We start from the raw sequence: 18,448 nt of genomic DNA on the forward strand, positions 1-18,448 counted from the left end.
TAATGGAGGAAAAGAAGAGCAGAAAAGGGGGAAAAGAAGAAAGAGGAGTGAAGAACAGTTAAGATGAGAGGTGTAGAGACGTGAGAAAAGAGAAGACATTATGTCAGGACTGAGGCCGGGAATCAAACTTTCATGATAATTGCACCCGTGTGGTCAAGCAGCCCTTGTTTTCCACTCCAATCTTCATCATCCCCTCGAACTCTAAATTATTGAGCCCCCGTTTGCGTTAATCACCGATAAACAATGAGAGGGGCCCCGGAGCCAGGAGCCACCGGCCCCCACGCCATCCCTCGCCCCCGCAACTCCAATCTCCCAGGAAGCGCTGAAATATTTAGGGTGTCAAGCGTCTCACCTGACAGCCAGGTATCCTCGCACACACATCTCCATGAACCACTTGAAGGGGGTGGCCTCCATCTTTCCGCCCATGATCATCACCATCTCGTCCGTCAGCTTGATGTCGGGCTCCCAGCCCAGGTTACCGCCAGGGGAGCTCTCGAACATGAAGCCGAAGTCTGGACTCGCACAAGTACACACACACACACACACATACACACACACACACACACACACACACACACAAAAACACACTTACATTTATAAACACATACACACGTATAAATGACATACCATGTGTGTTGCTGACTGATATGGATGAGGAGACCCTGTAGGCCCAGTATAATATTGCTGTGTGTGGATGTTGTTGGTACTGGGTGACACTGCAAGTTAATAGTGTGTGTTTTTGGGGCTGGGGTGGGGGTTTAAGAATACATGTGTGAAGACCAAGGTGCCACAATTGTGACTAAATGTGTTTGTGTGTAAAGACCAATGTGAATATATTTGTGTGTACTGACCAATGTGAATGAGGTGTCCCTTGCTGTCCAGCATGATGTTGCCGTTGTGTCTGTCTTTGATCTGCAGCAAGAAGAGCAGCAGGCTGTAGGCCGCCATGCTGCGGATGAAGTTATAACGCGCCTGAGGACGGGTGGGACACACACAGACAGAGACGGAGACAGAGACACAGACAGAGAAAATTAGCTTCAAGCTGTTATTACATATCCTACAAAGTAAGCATAGACCTCATTCAGCACCTAAAAAGAACATCCTGATGTTTTGTTAAATCATTATTTCTCAAAATTCAGCGTTTTGGCTTGGTTTCTAAACAGGGAGGGAGGGAGAGGAGGTAAGAACCACCATAGTTAGATTAAGGATTTCAAAACAGGAGCAGTTCCCAGTCTGAGGATGGCAAACATCTGCAGTCAATACGTCACGTCTTCCACATCTACTCTGGGCTTTCAAAAGACATATATATTTGTTTTGCTGATCTAGACAAAAAGGAGTGCAAGCATCTTAAATAAAATATGACCCAATTACTGCACTGACGTAAGGGATTAGAGTTCGTACAGACTGCAGTATGTGTAGACTTGTTGTTTAGAGTTGATGTCTATACTTTACTATAGAGCTGAAGGAGCTAAAGGCTTTACTATGACCTAAAGGAGTATTTAATATAGATTTGATGCATAGTTTTAGGATGGACTTCAACTATAGATTTTGTGATGGTGTGACTGTATAGTTTTCCGTATAGAAGTGATGACGACTGGAGGGTTCACCTTCTGGAAGGCCAGTGTAGACTCGTCCCCATACTGATTCCTGAAATAGTCATACATGCCGAAGTCTGTCTGCCGACCCAGCTGGTCACGTGACTTGCAGTCAGGGATGCACTCGATGACCCCGCACTATGGAGGGCACACACAAACACACATAAATACAATATCACAATGAACTCCTTCTGCTGTCATCTTCTGCATACCCGCAGTGCTACATTCTCAAGCTCAAAGCTCAAAGGCATCGGAGCCTGTAGCTACTGGTTTGTTCTGATCCCCCATTCTTCTTGTGTGAAAGAAAGAAGGTGGGAACAAACTATACAGTCACCCGTGATGGCGGCAGCATTTTCTCACTTGGCATGGTCAGCAAACCTAATTACGCAAACCTTCACTACCGACTACATGTCCCATGGTTCCCCAATATGTACCCACTACAACAGACAAACTGTAGTCTCTAATGGGCCCTGCTAAAGTTCAAACCAGGCTATTCACATTTAACCACAGTCACAAAGGTGTGAGTGTATGTGTGTGTGTGTGTGTGTGTGTGTGTGTGTGTGTGTGTCTGTGTGTTGTTCAATGTGGGATGTCAAATGGGAGTAGCCCTTACCCCTGGGGCTGTGGCCACCACCCGGTATGGAAACACAAACAGATCCAGTCCGACCAGCTGGAAGATGTTCTTAAAGAGGCCAATGATCTGAAGAGCCAGCATGTCCTGTAGAGAAAGCAGGAGAAGGAGAAAAGGGGAGGTGAGTGGGAGGTGAAAGAGAGAGGTTCCATTATGGAATCAGATCAATGCCATAAATATTTTGTAATCTGTAATATAGATTTTGTATATGTAACATAGATTTAGTATCTGTGAAACCATCTACACTTTCAAAACCTATCTTCACTTTCAAAATGTATTTACAGATACAGATTTCAAATACGAAATGTATCTACACTTTCAAAAACTATCTACACTTTCAAAAACTATTTACACTTTCAAAAACTATCTTCACTTTCAAAATCTATTTGCAGATACGAATTTCAGTTACGCATTACGGATAGGGATGTGGATTTCTGTTACGAATTACAAAATCTTTTTGGCAATGTGTTGATTGGCGCTTTAGAAAATCTGCCAAAAGCGCTGATTGGCTCTTTAGAAAGGAAGTAAAGACAGTGCCAAAAAGATTTTGTAATTCGTAACAGAAATCCGTAACTCGTACTTGAAATCCGTATCCGTCTCCGTATCCGTAATGCGTAACTGAAATCCGTAACTGAAATCCATAGCTGCAGATAGATTTTGAAAGTGAAGATAGTTTTTGTAAGTGTAGATAGTTTTTGAAAGTGTAGATACATTTCGTATTTGAAATCCGTATCTGTAGATAGGTTTTGAAAGTGTAGATGGTTTCACAGATACAAAATCTATATTACAGATTACAAAATATTTATGGCATTGATCTGATTCCATATTCCATCTTGTCTCTGTTTTGATGAAGTTTGAATCCAAACTTCCAAACCGTTTAATGTTTTGACAGTAGGTTGTATCGTTTGACATGCCAGTGTAGCAGACTGAGCTGAACAGAGCTGGACTGAGTAGATGGGGAGGGAGATGGGAGAGAGGGAGGACAATGGAGGGAGAAATAGGAGGAGGAAAAAGAGAAGGAAACGGGATTTCCCCCATCTGCCCTCATGGCTTCATCCCTCTGAATGATGTGAATGTGTGTGGCGGTGTGTCTGACCTGTCTGCAGTCGTCTCCCACTTTAAAGATGGCCGCCTGCCAGATAATCCTCCGTGCAGCCTCCGAGTTCTCGTCGCCATCCTCTAGAGAGTCAGAGGGACAGCGCAGACCTGCAACACACACACACGCACACACACACACAACCAAACACACAAACATACACACGTCATTATATGCATTTAAACACATCTCTCTCTCTCTCTCACAAACACACACACACGTCATTATGCATAAACACACATCTCTCTCTCTCTGTTACACACACACACACACACACGTCATTATATGCATTTACACACACATCTCTCTCTCTCTCTCTCACAAACACACACACACACACACGTCATTATATGCATAAACACACATCTCTCTCTCACAAACACATACACACAAACACGTCATTTTATGCAGTTTCACACACATATCTCTCTCTCACAAACACACACAACACGCTCAACAGGATACACTCATACAGAGACACACAAACGCAATTAATGACACACATGCACACGCCACCCCACACACACAATTGACTGTCAGGACGTGCATCACAACGTGCACATCATGTCAAATCATATCCACTTCATCGACCTACACATGATGGACACAGCAGCTCAACAGGTAAAACCACACAAAAGTTAAAAACACACTCAGTGTACCGTCCCACCGCATTCACAGACAACCAGCGCCTTAAACAGCCGCAAGAGCTCAACCTCAGGCCCTCTCCTCTCTCTCTCTTTCTCACTCACTCTCTCACTCCACTGCTTTCATCTTCTATTTAAATCCTTCTTTCTCTCTCTGCAGCTACTTGTGTGGGAGAGGACAGTATGTGCCAGCGTGCCAAGGTCGGCAAACAAAAGTACTGATCTAAACGTTTACCTTCACGGGAGAGTCAATTCAACCGCTTTAAATGCTAACCGTCATGCTATACAACATGTAAGTATAAGGGGTCAAGGTTTAGGAGAGTGCATCTACTGCTAAACCCGGACTTGCAGTCAGGGATACACTCAATGACCCAACACTATAGGGGGGCACACACAAACACACATATACAATATCCCAATTGACCCCTGCTGTAATCTCCTGCATACCCGCAGTGCTACATTTCCCAAGAGCTCAAAGGTATCACGTGCTGCTGCTACATATACAGCGATCACAAGCGCTGGGCTAATGTTTACCTTCACTGGAGAGTCAATGTAGCCGCTTTGGATGCTAACCGTCATCCTATACAACATGTAAGTAAAAGGGGGAAGGTTTAGGAGAGTGCTAAACTTGGACTGAAGTGAACTCAGGCGACCAACCTGCATGAGAAGGTGAGACAGGGGGCAAAGTCTCGTACACACACATGCGCGCGCACACGCGCACACACGCACGCACACACACACACACACACACACACACACACACACACACACACACACACACACACACACACACACACACACACACACAAGGCAGGGACAGACACACCTTTAGGTGGGACAATGGTGGTGTTGGCGGTGGTTACATACCTTCCTTCTCCAGCTCGCTAACGCCACACCGTTTGACTTTAAACTTGGCCAGATAAGGAGCCTTGGCGGCACTGAGTGGTAGGCGACAGGAGAACAGCACGTTAGAAAAGTGTCGTATGCAAACTGAAAAAAGTGAATACAGTTTTCATGCAAATTCTACAAGAAAAACTATCCACAAAAAGCCGGCATTCCTATGTAGACGAGTGAATTATCGCAGCCAAAGATTCAAAAGGCGGTCAATTAAAATTCAAGGACAGTTTCTTTCAATATCTGCATCAATGGCTTCCTTGTTGAACAGATGAATATGAATGGCAAGGAAACGAGTGAACATACAATCAAAAACGAACAATCCTGCCACACGCACGCGCACCCACACCCACACCCACACGCACACGCACACGCACACGCACACGCACACGCACACGCACACGCACACACATCACCAGGTTGGGGACTGGGATATTTATTTCCCATCAGATGCAGCTCTCTGCCGAGTGTATAACATCAGTGTAGTAGTAACCACCAGTGGAATGAGAGCGTTACCTCTGCATAGGGGTGCCTGACTTGTAGTCGATGTCCAAAACAATGGCCTCAGGGTTGCTGGGCAAATAGCAGCCTGCAGGTGGAATGAGCAAAAACAAAAACACCGGACTCAAAAGGTACACACACATAACCTGGTACAGACACACCTAGATTCACTTCATGTGGCTCCATTGGGGATCGCTTCCATTTATTGCATTCTAATGGACGTAGACTTCCGGTTCATTTTGAAACCACTGGAAAGCCTTTAACCAATCGGTATTGATCCCCTATGGGATTTCAATACTTCCTGGTTTGCCACTAATGGTGCAACCTATAGAATACATTAGCCTTTTCCCAAACACTGTTGGCAGGAAAGAAGCAATGTCTATGCCCTCACTGAATAAATATACACATTCTTCTTGCTCCGGCTTCAAATCTCAGACGTTTGCTAATGTTGCGACAACTGTTCATATGCTTCGTCTAGCTCTAGCACTGCAGCCATTGTTGCAACTATATTTCATACAGACGTTTCACTTTAGCGTCATGGCACTTAGCCACCTGCACTGGTCGCGGATTGTTCCGTCCTTTAGAGTTGCTGAGTGATTCATTCAATAGGGTTTCCAGACTATAATCTCAGCTAAAACTGACCAATAGGCAGGCGTTGAGGTTGAGAAACTGAGTTAGATTGTGTAAATGAAAGTGTGTGTATGATTGTGTGTGTGTGTGTGTGTGTGTGTGTGTGTGTGTGTTTAGGTATGTTGGTAAGTGTGTGTCTCTGTGAATGAATTGGCATGTTGGTATGTCTCCATAAGTGAAAGAATGAATGAATGAGTGTGTGTGTGTGTGTATGTATGTTTGTGTGTGTACGTGTGTGTGTGTGTACGTGTGTGTGTGTGTATGTGTGTGAGAGAGTGTATGTGTGCAGGGTAGACTTCACTGTCCACTTACCAGGCTGAACTTTGATGTCAGACAGGGCTTTCAGACAGGCTCTCTTCCTCTCCTCTCCCTTAGGAACAGGCCTGGAAAAAGACACTAGCTTTAATACTCTGTATGTGTGTGTGTGTGTGTGTGTGTGTGTGTGTGTGTGTGTGTGTGTAGCTTATTTTTCTGACTCAAGTGTTTGAACCCTTTGTTTGGGAGATGGGCCTAGAGGCAGAAAGAGGTTTTATATGTGCACCTTGTATCTATGTTGCATTCAGAGAGTATTCAGACCCCTTCAATTTTTCACATTTATATATATATATCGAGCCTTACACTAAAATTGGTTGTATTAATTTCTCCCCATCAATCTACACTCAATACCGCACAATGACAAGCGGAAAAACTGTCACAGGGACATCAGTTAGTATCTTGACCCTTTACTCAATACTTAGTTGAAACACCTTTAGCAGTGATGGCATCCTCAAGTCTTCTTGGGTATGCCGCAACATGCTTTGCACACCTGGATGAATATTTTATGCCATTCTTCTGTCTACTGTTAGGTTGGATGGAGACTGTCAGTGGACGGCCATTTTCATGTCTGTCTAGAGATGTTTGATTGGGTTCAAGTCAGGCTTCTGGCTAGGCCACTCCTGCATTGTCTTGGCTTTGTACTTAGGTTCAGTGTCCTGTTGGAAGGTGAACCTTCAGCCCAGTCTGAGGTCCTGAACAATCTGGACTAGGTTTTTCTTAATGATATCTTTGTACTTTGCTCCGTTGAGCTTTCCCCCAACCCCGACCAGTCGCCCAGTCCCTGACGCAGAAAAACACCCCCAATAGCATGATGCTGCCACCACCATGCTTCACCGATGGTCTTAGGTAGGTGATGGGCAGTGCCTAGTTTTCTCCAGACATGATGCTGAGAATTGAGGTAGAACAGTTCAATCTTGCTTTCATCAGACCAGAGATTATTCTTTCTCGCAGTCTTGAGAGTCCTTCAGGTGCTTTTTGCAAACTCCAAGTAGGCTTTCCTGTGTCTTTCACTGAGGAGAGGCTTCTGTCTGTGAGAGACCAGTGGAGTGCTGCAGGTGCCTGAGCTAAATTTAAAATGTCATAGCAAAGGGTCTGAATACAGTTTTGAGTGTATATTGACAAGGGGTAAATTCATATAAACGATACTAGCAAAATGTGAAAAAAGTGACGGGATCTGAATACTTTCTGAAAGTACTGTAGGTATTTGTGTTGATATTATTCGCCAGTGGAAAAGATTGACTTTTTCAGCACCAGAGAAGAGACTGAGTTCACAATAAGATAGTGTTCTAAAGGAGCTCCTACTTGAGTATGGCAGAGACGTTGGTGATCTTGTTGAAGAAGTCAAACTCGCGCTGGTAGAAGTCTTTGGCCGGCCCGGACAGACCCCCGATGATCTCCTCCATCATCTGCTCCAGCAGCTCCCCGATGTCCGCTGCACAGGGGGGAAGATGACGAGAACAGCAAAGAGGGTGAGGAGTGGAGAGGAGAGAAGAGGAGAGGATAGGAAAAGAAACAAGAGTGATGAAAGACATGAGGGAGGGATGAAAAGAAGAGAACACGGCAGGAGAGAATTAAACAAGAGTTGGGGCATGAACAGAAGAACAGGTGACCTCCTTCAACACAACACTGTCAATAAACACAAAACAGGCAACACGGTGCTAGGCCGGGTTATATAGATTAGTGAAATTTTTTCTGACATGCCAAGTGCATCTCTAGCCAGACTGAGGACTTTAATGGCAGCCAACACATGATTGTATATATGGTGGGTCCTGTAACTATAGGACCCTACCCTGCATTCTCTCCAGTCATTTCCACCCTCCCACAACTCAGTCAACTGTAAGCCTATTGGTTAACTCAATCAGGTGGGCTCAGGGAAGCCTAGATAGGTGTGTCCTTGTTCCTGATTGGATGCCCTCACTCTGCTCAGATCAAAGACACAGATGACCCCTTTTACACAAGAGGAAAACAGCAAGTGAGAGAGAGAGAGAGAGAGCTGGAAACACTGGTCTATGAGAAAGTACATTCTTGACATCTTGCCTTTACAGACGGGTCCTATGTTGGTGATATGGGTTTAAAAGTGATGTGTTGTGCGCTTCAGGGTTAGGAGAGATCCTGCCCTACAAATCACATGGGGTGGAAATATTTTGAGCACATTCTAACTAGTTTCCCTATGCAGAAAAACTAAATGGATCTGTTTCCCTTTAAACCTCGCTAAACTGTTCCGATTGGACTAGTGAACTTAAGTGAACTAAATCTGTTTCACCTATCGACTTGAAAAAGCAATCACCACAACACGTGGTAATCGTCAATCCAATCAATGGGATTCCCTGGCACGTGTAGCCTACCAATAAACACTCCACTAATAGAGGACCGGATTGTGAATCTGGGTGGGGGGGGGGCTTGACCTTCATCCCTCTGGCTGGGCCCTCTCAGCCTTCTGGCCTTGGCGTGTCCGAGTGTGTGTGTGTGTGTGTGTGTGTGTGTGTGTGTGTACGGTGTGTGTGTGTGTACGGTGTGTGTGTACGGTGTGTGTGTGTGTGTGTACCCCCCTGTGTCAGACTTACGGTCTTTCTGGTGTCCCTCCTCGTCCATGAAGATGTTTGTCTTCATGTTCCAGATGAACTGGTGGGCCAGCAGCTGGGACTTCTGCGCCGCCCAGAGAATGTACTCGCGCACGTAGCCCATCTGCGGGAGCAACAGGAAGAGCCGGTTGGCATAGGTGAGGCACAGGTGAGGCACAGGTGAGGGGAATGACTAGAGGGGGTAAGGAGGCGAGAGTGCCCCCTGGTGTGGTTGTCACTCACCTTGTCAAAGCGCAGCGCCTGGACTATTTGAGGAATGTAGAAGAGAATGGCATCCTGTCAACAAGAAAGGGCGAAGGAAAGAGTTGTTACCATTACCAGAGGCACATTCTGTCAGCTGTCCACTATAACGCAACTAAAAAGAACTCTTTTCAGGTAATGCGGTCTTTAGGACCTAGCCAACATAGGACTCAGTCCTCTACCACGTACGAAAGAACAGTGTACACATTTATATGCAGGCATATGTCTCACAAGTCTGCTGGCATGTGTATGTAAATTAGTGAATTTGTATGCAGATTTGAGTGTTTGTGTGTGTGTGTGTGTGTGTGTGTGTGTTTGTGTGTGAATCTGAAATCCCTCCTTTCTGAGTTAGTGTTCACATTATTTATGAGCTATGGCACCCATTTTGAGCTCAAATTTACATACTGTAGTTGTATGTGTACTAAAGTGCTTATTACGCCCTCGCGAGCAAGCACTACACTTTCAGGATTTAAACACAATCATTTCTCTGTGTGAAAAATCAGGCATCTATATTTGTATACATGCACATGTGCATATGTATGCATCTAAATGCATGTGTGTGTGTGTGTGTGTGTGTGTGTGTGTGTGTGTGTGTGTGTGTGTGTGTTTACATACGGGAGGGAAGGAGCGCAGTACTTTGACCCCGTACTGGGCAGTGAGCGGGTGGGGAGGGTACATGCTGGAGAAATAGGACAGGCCTGTGGGGGGGTCGGCCGGAGCCCAGCACAGGATGTGACTCAACTCCGGAGAGTCAGCGTCTATGGTGTGCCAGGTGACCAGGAACTGAAGCAGGAGGAAGGGAGAGAAAGAGAGACTCGAGTCATTTTTACAAATATGTCAAAACACCAACTAACCCAAACAAATCTAAAACCCACAAATGTCAACTCTCCATCTACCACAGTGCCGGAAATACTCTTGGAGCGCCACTGTTGTACAGAGAGAGAGAGATGTGCACAGGTAAAAAAGTGAGAAAACCAAACAGACATACACAGATATCCATAAGAAAGAAACAGAAAACAAGGGAGAACTGAACAGACCCAGATAAGAGAGTGAGAGAGTAAAAAAAACAGATACAGATGCCAGAGATGCCAGAGCATCAGTTTGGAGGCATCATTAGTTATTTGCCCAGGGAGGCTGTCATGCTCAACGCGGTCCTGTCATTAGTAGACCAGTTTTGAAAACACACATTCCTGTAGGCCTCGCTTCCCACAGCACCACAGCACTTAACTCACTGGCATCTACTCCCTACACTGGTAGCACTGACAGAACAAGAACGACTGTCTAAATCACAATGAAGAAGGTCAGCGCTCGACAGCTCGTCGCAGTCGCAGATTCCTGATCTCCTGCCACCTGTTGGTCGAGACTGGAGTAACATCCTCAGATATTACCAGGCTAAGTTGAAAACACCACACAAAAGTACAGAGCACAAAGTAAACAATTCTGAGACAGTTGGGAATACACAAGAACATATAAACCCAAACCGATGAATACAATAAATGCACCGTGAGCCTGACAGGTATAAAAAAGAACACGTTTACTAATCCACCCGTGAGTAAATATATTTAAATATCGCACTGTAGATTTGTAAGCACCCACCTTGACCGCCTCAGGGACGTCGCTGACGGCTCCAGGGTCCAGGCGGACGAGGCGTGTCACCTCTGCCACAATGGCCTCCGCATTCTTAAACCTGCCAGCACAGAGAGAGTTTGGTGAGCAGCACTGATGATGGCCCAAACTGATCTGAAGCCAGCGCTTCAAGCCGTAAATCCGTAGAAGCACTCTAAATACCTCACAGCTATTTCAGGATAGATATCTCACCAGATTGTGCATCTCACAGAGTGCCAGGCACTAGACACCAAAAGGCTTGCACCAAGATATGCATCAGATTCAGTCTATTGACTGCGCCTATGCACTTTTTCCATGCGCTTCCAAATCAATAAAGGGCTTGGTGAACTGATGATGGTGTGGGGGCATCGTGTTTCAAGAGGCTTCTTTGGCTCTGATTAGAGTTTAGGTTAGCCTTTCTTTACATGCAAATGGACACTAGGCAGCACACCCATCAGCGCAAACAAACAAGGCCTCTGTATTTACAGAACTAATATTTAGACAGTTTCTGAATAAGTACATGTGGGGGCCAATTTGAAATGTCTTGTAGAGCTTGGTTGACAAAAAAGCCAGCAGCATTCATGTCTATGTATTTGTATTTGTATGTGTATGTGTGTGTGTGTGTGTGTGTGTGTTTGTAAGTGATTATAAGAGTGTTAGTGATTATAAGAGTGTAAGTGTATGCATCCAGCTGGTAGTTACATGGCTAAGTATGCGGCCACGGTGGTGCTTGTGTGTGTATACCCGAGTGTGTGTCTGTGTGTACACTTGACATCTGTAGCTGTAGGGAGTGTTTTGGTACATGTGTGTGTACCTGGCAGGTAGCTGCATGGCCAGGTAAGGGGCGATGTTCCAGGCCAAGTTGACATTGTCCTTCCACTGCTTCTCGCTCAGGCTGATGTACTTGGACCTCCAGTTGGCGATGCTGGTCTCCACCGACTGCTCCACTGGGATGGCCAGCTCTTGGGTGGACAGTGGGTTGTACCAGGTGGTCAGGCGCTCGATCTCGCTGGCCTGGGAACAGTCAATCAGAGAGACAGACAACGTCAGTCAGTGAAGTTTCATAGCTAACTGGTTTCACAGGCTACGAGGTCAGACCAGGGGTGGCCACTTGACCTAATGAGCAGAATCACCCACACACTACTATGGTGTCACTCTCAGCTAACACATTTTCATGTCTGACCTGGTACTGATCCTGCAATGTTTAGTTGCCACCCTGAGTTAAGCTTCCTGATCTGTGTAATGGAGAGGTGAAAAGAGCAGAGAGGAGAGGAGAGAGGAGGAGAGAGAAGAAAAAGGAGAGAGCAGAGAGGAGAGAGCAGAGAAAGCAGAGGAGAGGAGAGAGGAGAAAGAAAAGAGTAGTGAGGAGAGAGAAAAGAGAAGCGAAGAGAGAGAAAAGAGAAGCGAGGAGAGAGGAGAGAGAAGCAAGGAGTTAGGAGAGAGGAGAGAGAAGCGAGAAGCAAGGAGAGAAGAGAGAGGAGAAAGCAGAGGTGAGGAGAGAGCAGAGAGGAAGAGAAGCTAGGAGAGAGAAAAGAGAAGCGAGGAGAGAGGAGAGAGGAGAGGCCATACCAGAAGCGCCAGCAGCAGTGTCCTGCGCCTCATGTAGTACTTGTGGAGCTGAGTGCCACGGTTGCTCTTCTTGGACATGCCTGCATGGGAGACACAAACAGCTTTAAGTCCAACATCTACGTATCCCTCCCAGTGCAATCAATTTGCTCTTAAATAATATAATAATCAGCCTCAGAAGACGTGTATATGGTGCATAGCACACATGGGCCTCATATCGTAGCGTAAATATGTTTGAAACACAAAATGGAGGCGGTCTGGTGGTTGTCAGTGGGCTGTACCTGACTTCTTGGAGGCTGTGGACATGCCGCTGGAGAGAGGGTAGGTGTTGATCCAGCCCTGGGCGCTCTGCTGCCTGGCGTCCATGTTCCGCGGGTCGGCGGCGTTCATCACCGACAGGCTGTTCAGAGACGGGTCCTGCTGGTCTGCCAGAGGCCAAATGCACACACACCTCGGTCAGAGGACATGCAGCCGTGTGCCTTTTACCCTCACTACTTCCTTTCGCTGTACCTGACCCCCTTTGCCTTTCTTAAACATGCAGTCTGTGATTCGGTGTCACGAAAGGTTGATATTTGAGCTCAACAGCCAATCAAATTATATCCCTCCCTTCTGTGCTCCTGAAGCACATGTGTCGATTGGCTGGAATTGTTCATGGTATGGTCCGAGACAGATTTTTTTAGTGTTTTTTTAAACTGCAAACACTGACCAGACAGCTAGATGACCGTGAGGAGCAATTAGCTGAATTTGACCAAAATTGTATGCGATTTGAATCACAGACCTCACCTTTAATTCTGTCTCTACCTGCCTAGCCCAGACCATGCTTTTAAAATTTGACAATTAAGCGTCTCACCTACGCTCATTTATTCTGCCAGCTACTTTCTAGCCCCCCAGCCTCAAATTTGAGTCTCTTTATCTCTCTGGCACCTAAAGCTATGGCAGCTAGCCATACACTGCTAAGCTAGATAGCTGTCCTACCTGAAGGTGGTACAAACAATAACATCAAGATGATCTAATTCTACTAACATGCTCATTCAACTCCTACTGCATCTACAACAATACAATGACTTGGATGTGATGTTTTGATTTGCACCACGATAGAGAATGAAAAAAGGGTTCTTGCTCTTTAAACGGGAACGAATTTCAGTCGTTTCAAATTCATAGACATTTTCTAGAAGCCTTTTAGTGTTTTTTGCCGTTTTAGTTGTTATGCCTTATTCATCTTTATTTGTCTGGAATCCACAACAGATCAGCCTCCCATAAGAGGGAAAACGATGAATGACTTGTGTTATGGGAGACTGGGCTTAAGTAGAGAATACATTTATGTATTTTTTTCAATTTGGTGATGCAGCTGTGTTTGCAAAATCTCGCCGAATGGTCACATTTTTCCAAACATTTCCTGAATTTTCAAAAAAGTTTCCAGGCCTGGATTTCAAATGGCATCATTTCCCAGCTTTCCCAGACCTGTGCAAGAACCCTGGGATGTGCTTCTGGGGACCTCGTGGTCTACTGGATCTCGGACATGATCATGCAGCTACTGAACCTCAAGCAGCTGAATGGTATGGGGTTCATGGTTAACGTTCGCTTCAATGAGGTGGAGGAGAATTGTCTCCTATTGAATGGTATCAGGGGGGGCGGGAGGGCGTTTGGGGTGAAGGACAGAGAGATACCTCTCTCTCATACCCGTTTCTCAATTTGTTTCCAAGCGACAAATTGACAAAACAGGAAGGAGTTTGATAATGGTCGTGCATTTATATTTTTTACGTCTGGGCTTTTTAAAATTATATTTCAAATTTGCCACTCATCGGGCAGCAAATTTGGCCCAGGTAAAAAAAACATGCTCCCGCCATAGTAGCGGCGGCGACCCACAGCGATAGCAAGAGAGGCTTACTCAGCATCGATATCGGAGAAGTGCTGGAAACAATTAGCGATCCGAAAATCCCGGCAGAGAGGGTGCTCGGGGGGGGATTGGCGCCAAGCTCACCAGGTGGCACCAGCTGGCAGGCAGCCAGGTACTTCTTGTCCGACAGAATGCTGGCATAGAACTTGATCATGATGCTGATGTCCTCGCGCAGACGCTTGTCCCCCTGTGTGGGGAACTTGGGAGAGGCGCTGAGGAGAGAAGGTGTGGGATGGGAGGGATAGTCAGGATGGGGTTGAGACAGGTATGGACAAACAAATGTAATAAGTGTGCTGTTATCGTGAAATAACGTCATGGACGGAGAACTTCTCAACCAATTAAAATCAGTGTATATATTCATTGGTGTTTTGTTTTTCAACACCACAACTGACTGTCCAGCACATGAAGTAAGGGTTAGGTCAACCAACTTATCGGAAGAAATACCTGAAGTAGTCGAAAGCTGTGGAGTAGATCTTCTCTCGCAGAACGTTCCGGATGGTGGCATTGGTGACCATGTCTGAATGCAGCAGAGCCAGACCCAGAGACAGCAGCCTGAGAAGGAAATTCACACACCCAGAAATGATTAAGCTCCAAAAAATTCCCTGAGGAGCAGCACCTAACGTCACCATGGTTATCAGAAGTGAGCCAAGCTACGTGATTTTCAAGAGCAGCGTGGTGTTTAACCTGAAGCGAGGTCCGATGGCGGCCACGTGGCGGTTGAGGCTGCTGTCGGGCCCGCCCACGTTGAGGGAGAGCGAGCGCTGCAGCAGACAGCCAAAGATCTCCACCTGGTCCACACTGCAGTACTTTGCAATCTCAAACCTCTGCATGAGAAACTACAGGACAGAGAACACACGTGTCTGAAGGGATGAGTCTTTCTCAAACGGGGTGCACAAGGAGTATAATGGACATACAGATATTCCATAGATATTTAAACCACTACTGAGTGACAAAACTCTCATTCGATTTGTTTTCGCTTCACAAGACCTGAGGGCTAAACCCCTAAGAGCACAAGGGCAACAATGGCCACAGCCCCATTTCAACCACAGCCCCATCATCGCCCAGAGCTCACCTCGATCCATATGTGGTGAGGGTTGATGTTGGGGGGGCAGGGCACCGGCTGAGACTCTTCGGAGGCGGCCAGCGGGTCGGCCTCCACCACGGCATCGGAGAACAGCCCCATCTTCAGCTCCACGGTCATCTGCCACGCTCCCGCCATCTCACGCATGAACTGCAGGAGGAGACCAAAGAAAGAGAGCAGCGGGTTTTAGAACGAGGGACTGTAGCCCCCACTCTGAACAGTACATGAACATTACATCACAGGGGGACAAGCAGGTAGACAGGGTAGGGTTAGGGTTCACCGTCCACAGACCCTTGGACAGCATGCTGTCCCATGTTTCCATGCACCACCAAACCATATTTAAAGGTACAGTCTGTGATTCGCCTGGTCACAGGCTAACCCAGATATTCAGGGGGACGGTGTTGGATTACTCACCGCAACCTCCACTCCGGTGCGGGCAGCAAGTAGCCAATCCCAGCAGGCGATGGCCGTCTCCAAGCCGTGCTCCGTGAACATCTTCAGAGGAGACCAGCACAGGTGGTGCAGCAGCTGGGGGTCGCACTCTGCACACACACACACACACACACACACACTTCTTAATGAACCACTGCACCATAAATGCACATAAATGCTCATAGACATGAAATCCTTAAATTCATATAATATTTTCCAAGTGCCCTGAGATTTGACAAGCAAGGTGGCAAACAAGATTAACGTAATCATTATACGCTCAAGTCAGATGGATTGTTAGTAGTGCCTCCAACATGCCTTTGGCACTGATGAGCAGAGCAGCCAGTTTGAACATGGACTCGGTGAAGGCCTCGGGCTGCCCGCTGTCCAGAGCGGCGTTCAGCTGGCCCATCATCAGGCGGTTCAGGTCCGACGTGCTGTGTGTCGCCTCCGCAAAGTTGATCATCCCAGCAACCTGCACACAGACACAGACACAGACAGAATTAGAATCCTTCTTTAGAATTCATAAAGATGTCCCTGGTAAGGACGTTAATACTTGACTTCAAGTGTATTATGGAAACCAAAAGAAGATCCAGGAGAAACTAGATGGAATGTTGTCATGGTTACCTCTCCAGCATAACGGTTCCGCAGGTTGAGAGAGGACATAAAGTTTGAGTAGTCCTTCTTCACACAGGCGGGCCTCTCCGTCAGCTGCGTCGCCTGAAATGAGGTCAAGCCATTCTGCTATTAGCTCTGTACGGAGTAACATCTCTCTTTCTACTAGCAGCTGGGTCTAAGCCAGGCATAATGGTCTCAACTTGAACAAAACAGTCTTCACAGCAACTTATGGCATTTTTCCACTAAGGTTTGGATTAGTTACAATGGATACATCTGTGGCATTCTTGAGCTGAGGCACAGGAAATCTCTCCTGAAAAAAACTGAACGCCTGCCGCTCATCAGGATTCAAGCCTCATCTTCCCACAGAGCTAGCCACTGTGACTGACGTGCAGACAAACACCATCTGTCTGTGTAGTTTGTGTTTGTGATCAGCAGCTCTGACCCAAAGGTGTCCCCTCACCCCAAGCGTGGTGCTCTGGCGGTTGTAGCCAGCGAAGTGCAGGATGCTCTCTGTGGCCATGGCCAAGCCCGTGTGCTGGGACAGACCCGAGACCCAGTTCTGGTGCTTGTTTAGGTATTCCTGTGAAGAGAGGTCAAGACGTGAATGACCCGATTCCTCTGCAATTTGATACCTATCTATCCATTAGTAACTCTAGTGACTGCCTTACTGAGGCTGACTAAGGCTTGTGTAAGTCCAAGACAGCAGGAGTGAGCACTGCATTTGCTGTTTAGGGACATTTTCTTATTTTATAGTTAATTATTTTACAGAAATGAAAGTTAAGACTAAATGTTGAATACTCCTAATTTGCCTTGGCAAATCTTTAATATACTGAGACGTCTGAAAAAGTAGTTGACATCTGCATGGCTTACTTTGCATTTCATATAAATATAAAAATGTTGAGTTGACTATGTTTTTATGCTTCACACATTTTTTTAAAGTCCGAACACAGAGAGAGTTCTGAATGGTGAGCTGTACCTGTAAATGGGACTTGGTGACAGATGGGGCCCACTTCATGGCCTCCTTCAGAATCTCCCCACACCGAGCAGCAAAGTCCTTCACAATACTCTACAAGAGCAAAGAAGCAGAGACAAGACTGTTTCAGCACTCTCTCCCACACCAACACACACTCCTCCGTTCACCTCTAGTCATTCAGCAACTTCCTTTTGTCCAAGATTCTGGACTCCCAACAAGAGTGGAACCCCAGACCACACTGCACAGACGACTACAGAGACAAAAGGGTTGTGTTCATGTTGAGAAACCTGAACACTAAAAGGGTTGTATTCATGTTGAGAAACTTGAACACTCAAATCGGACTCAAGGATATTACCAATTTGAAGAAAGAGAATTTACAGACTGTAGATATAGTATTCTTCGAAGAGCAAATGATAGGATGCTGGCAAGTGTGCAATGAAGCTCAGCTTGAAGAACATTTAGACAAATGCAAGTAATACAAATAGCAAGAGTTGGTTAATGTTATACCCATAGCCACAAACTGGAGGGCAATCCATGCATTAGGTATGAGTGTTTAAATATAATATAAAATATTATCAAATCACACACACACAAACACACACACATACACACACACACAGTACTGTACCTCTCTGGCCTCATATGTGTCTGGTACAGTAATGCGGTGAGGGGTGTCTGGGATGTCGTAGTACGGTTGGTCTTTGTGGATATCCTGCAGGAGAACAGTTTTTCAAAAAATCATTAGCCATCACCAGGGAGACGACATATACACGCAGTCTCAAATGAGAAAAAATAACCCCTAACAACTGTACATTCTTAGACATTTACTAGTTAATGAGGTTTTAATTTCACAGCATCTGTTCAGCCAAAGCCTGATCGCGTCTTTATAATATCCACACTTAGTGAAATGTATGGTTTAAGCAGGAAACACTTGGGGACAGAAGGGACATTGAGGACAGACGTACAGCACTGAGGGACAGCGAGAGCGTCTGCAGGATGTCCAGCATGGTCTTCAGCACACGGCCGCTCCACAGCAGGTGGGGGAAACTGAGGACAAAAACAAAATGGAGATTATCCCACACGTCAAGTACTCAGCGGAATTTGGGGAGGCGATTAAGGTTATTAGAAGGTTTTAAATGGTAAGACGTGAT

At 46.1% G+C, this 18,448-nt stretch overlaps 1 protein-coding gene across 2 annotated transcripts in view; it reads right to left on the reverse strand.

Annotated features, from left to right (window-relative positions):
• pi4kaa (phosphatidylinositol 4-kinase, catalytic, alpha a) overlaps positions 1-18,448 on the reverse strand; it is a 36,528-nt gene that overhangs the window by 4,040 nt on the left and 14,040 nt on the right. Inside the window, exons 25-51 of one of the 2 annotated variants that reach the window (XM_080834240.1) lie at positions 18,263-18,344; positions 17,926-18,009; positions 17,301-17,390; positions 16,785-16,904; positions 16,334-16,426; positions 16,025-16,181; positions 15,692-15,819; positions 15,269-15,427; positions 14,881-15,032; positions 14,641-14,748; positions 14,281-14,408; positions 12,581-12,724; positions 12,303-12,382; positions 11,548-11,747; positions 10,725-10,815; positions 9,744-9,911; positions 9,111-9,164; positions 8,871-8,991; positions 7,609-7,738; positions 6,304-6,374; positions 5,377-5,449; positions 4,834-4,904; positions 3,323-3,432; positions 2,209-2,313; positions 1,608-1,733; positions 852-972; positions 353-512 (exon numbers count right to left, since the gene is read on the reverse strand). In XM_080834240.1, the coding sequence (XP_080690366.1) occupies positions 353-512; positions 852-972; positions 1,608-1,733; positions 2,209-2,313; positions 3,323-3,432; positions 4,834-4,904; positions 5,377-5,449; positions 6,304-6,374; positions 7,609-7,738; positions 8,871-8,991; positions 9,111-9,164; positions 9,744-9,911; positions 10,725-10,815; positions 11,548-11,747; positions 12,303-12,382; positions 12,581-12,724; positions 14,281-14,408; positions 14,641-14,748; positions 14,881-15,032; positions 15,269-15,427; positions 15,692-15,819; positions 16,025-16,181; positions 16,334-16,426; positions 16,785-16,904; positions 17,301-17,390; positions 17,926-18,009; positions 18,263-18,344 (3,126 nt within the window). Of the gene's footprint in view, positions 1-352; positions 513-851; positions 973-1,607; positions 1,734-2,208; positions 2,314-3,322; positions 3,433-4,833; positions 4,905-5,376; positions 5,450-6,303; positions 6,375-7,608; positions 7,739-8,870; positions 8,992-9,110; positions 9,165-9,743; positions 9,912-10,724; positions 10,816-11,547; positions 11,748-12,302; positions 12,383-12,580; positions 12,725-14,187; positions 14,409-14,640; positions 14,749-14,880; positions 15,033-15,268; positions 15,428-15,691; positions 15,820-16,024; positions 16,182-16,333; positions 16,427-16,784; positions 16,905-17,300; positions 17,391-17,925; positions 18,010-18,262; positions 18,345-18,448 lie in introns of both variants that reach the window. The other variant, XM_080834239.1, reaches the window with a different exon arrangement.

Source organism: Sprattus sprattus (genome assembly GCF_963457725.1).
Source record: "Sprattus sprattus genome assembly, chromosome: 3".
Classification (NCBI taxonomy): Eukaryota; Metazoa; Chordata; class Actinopteri; order Clupeiformes; family Clupeidae; genus Sprattus; species Sprattus sprattus.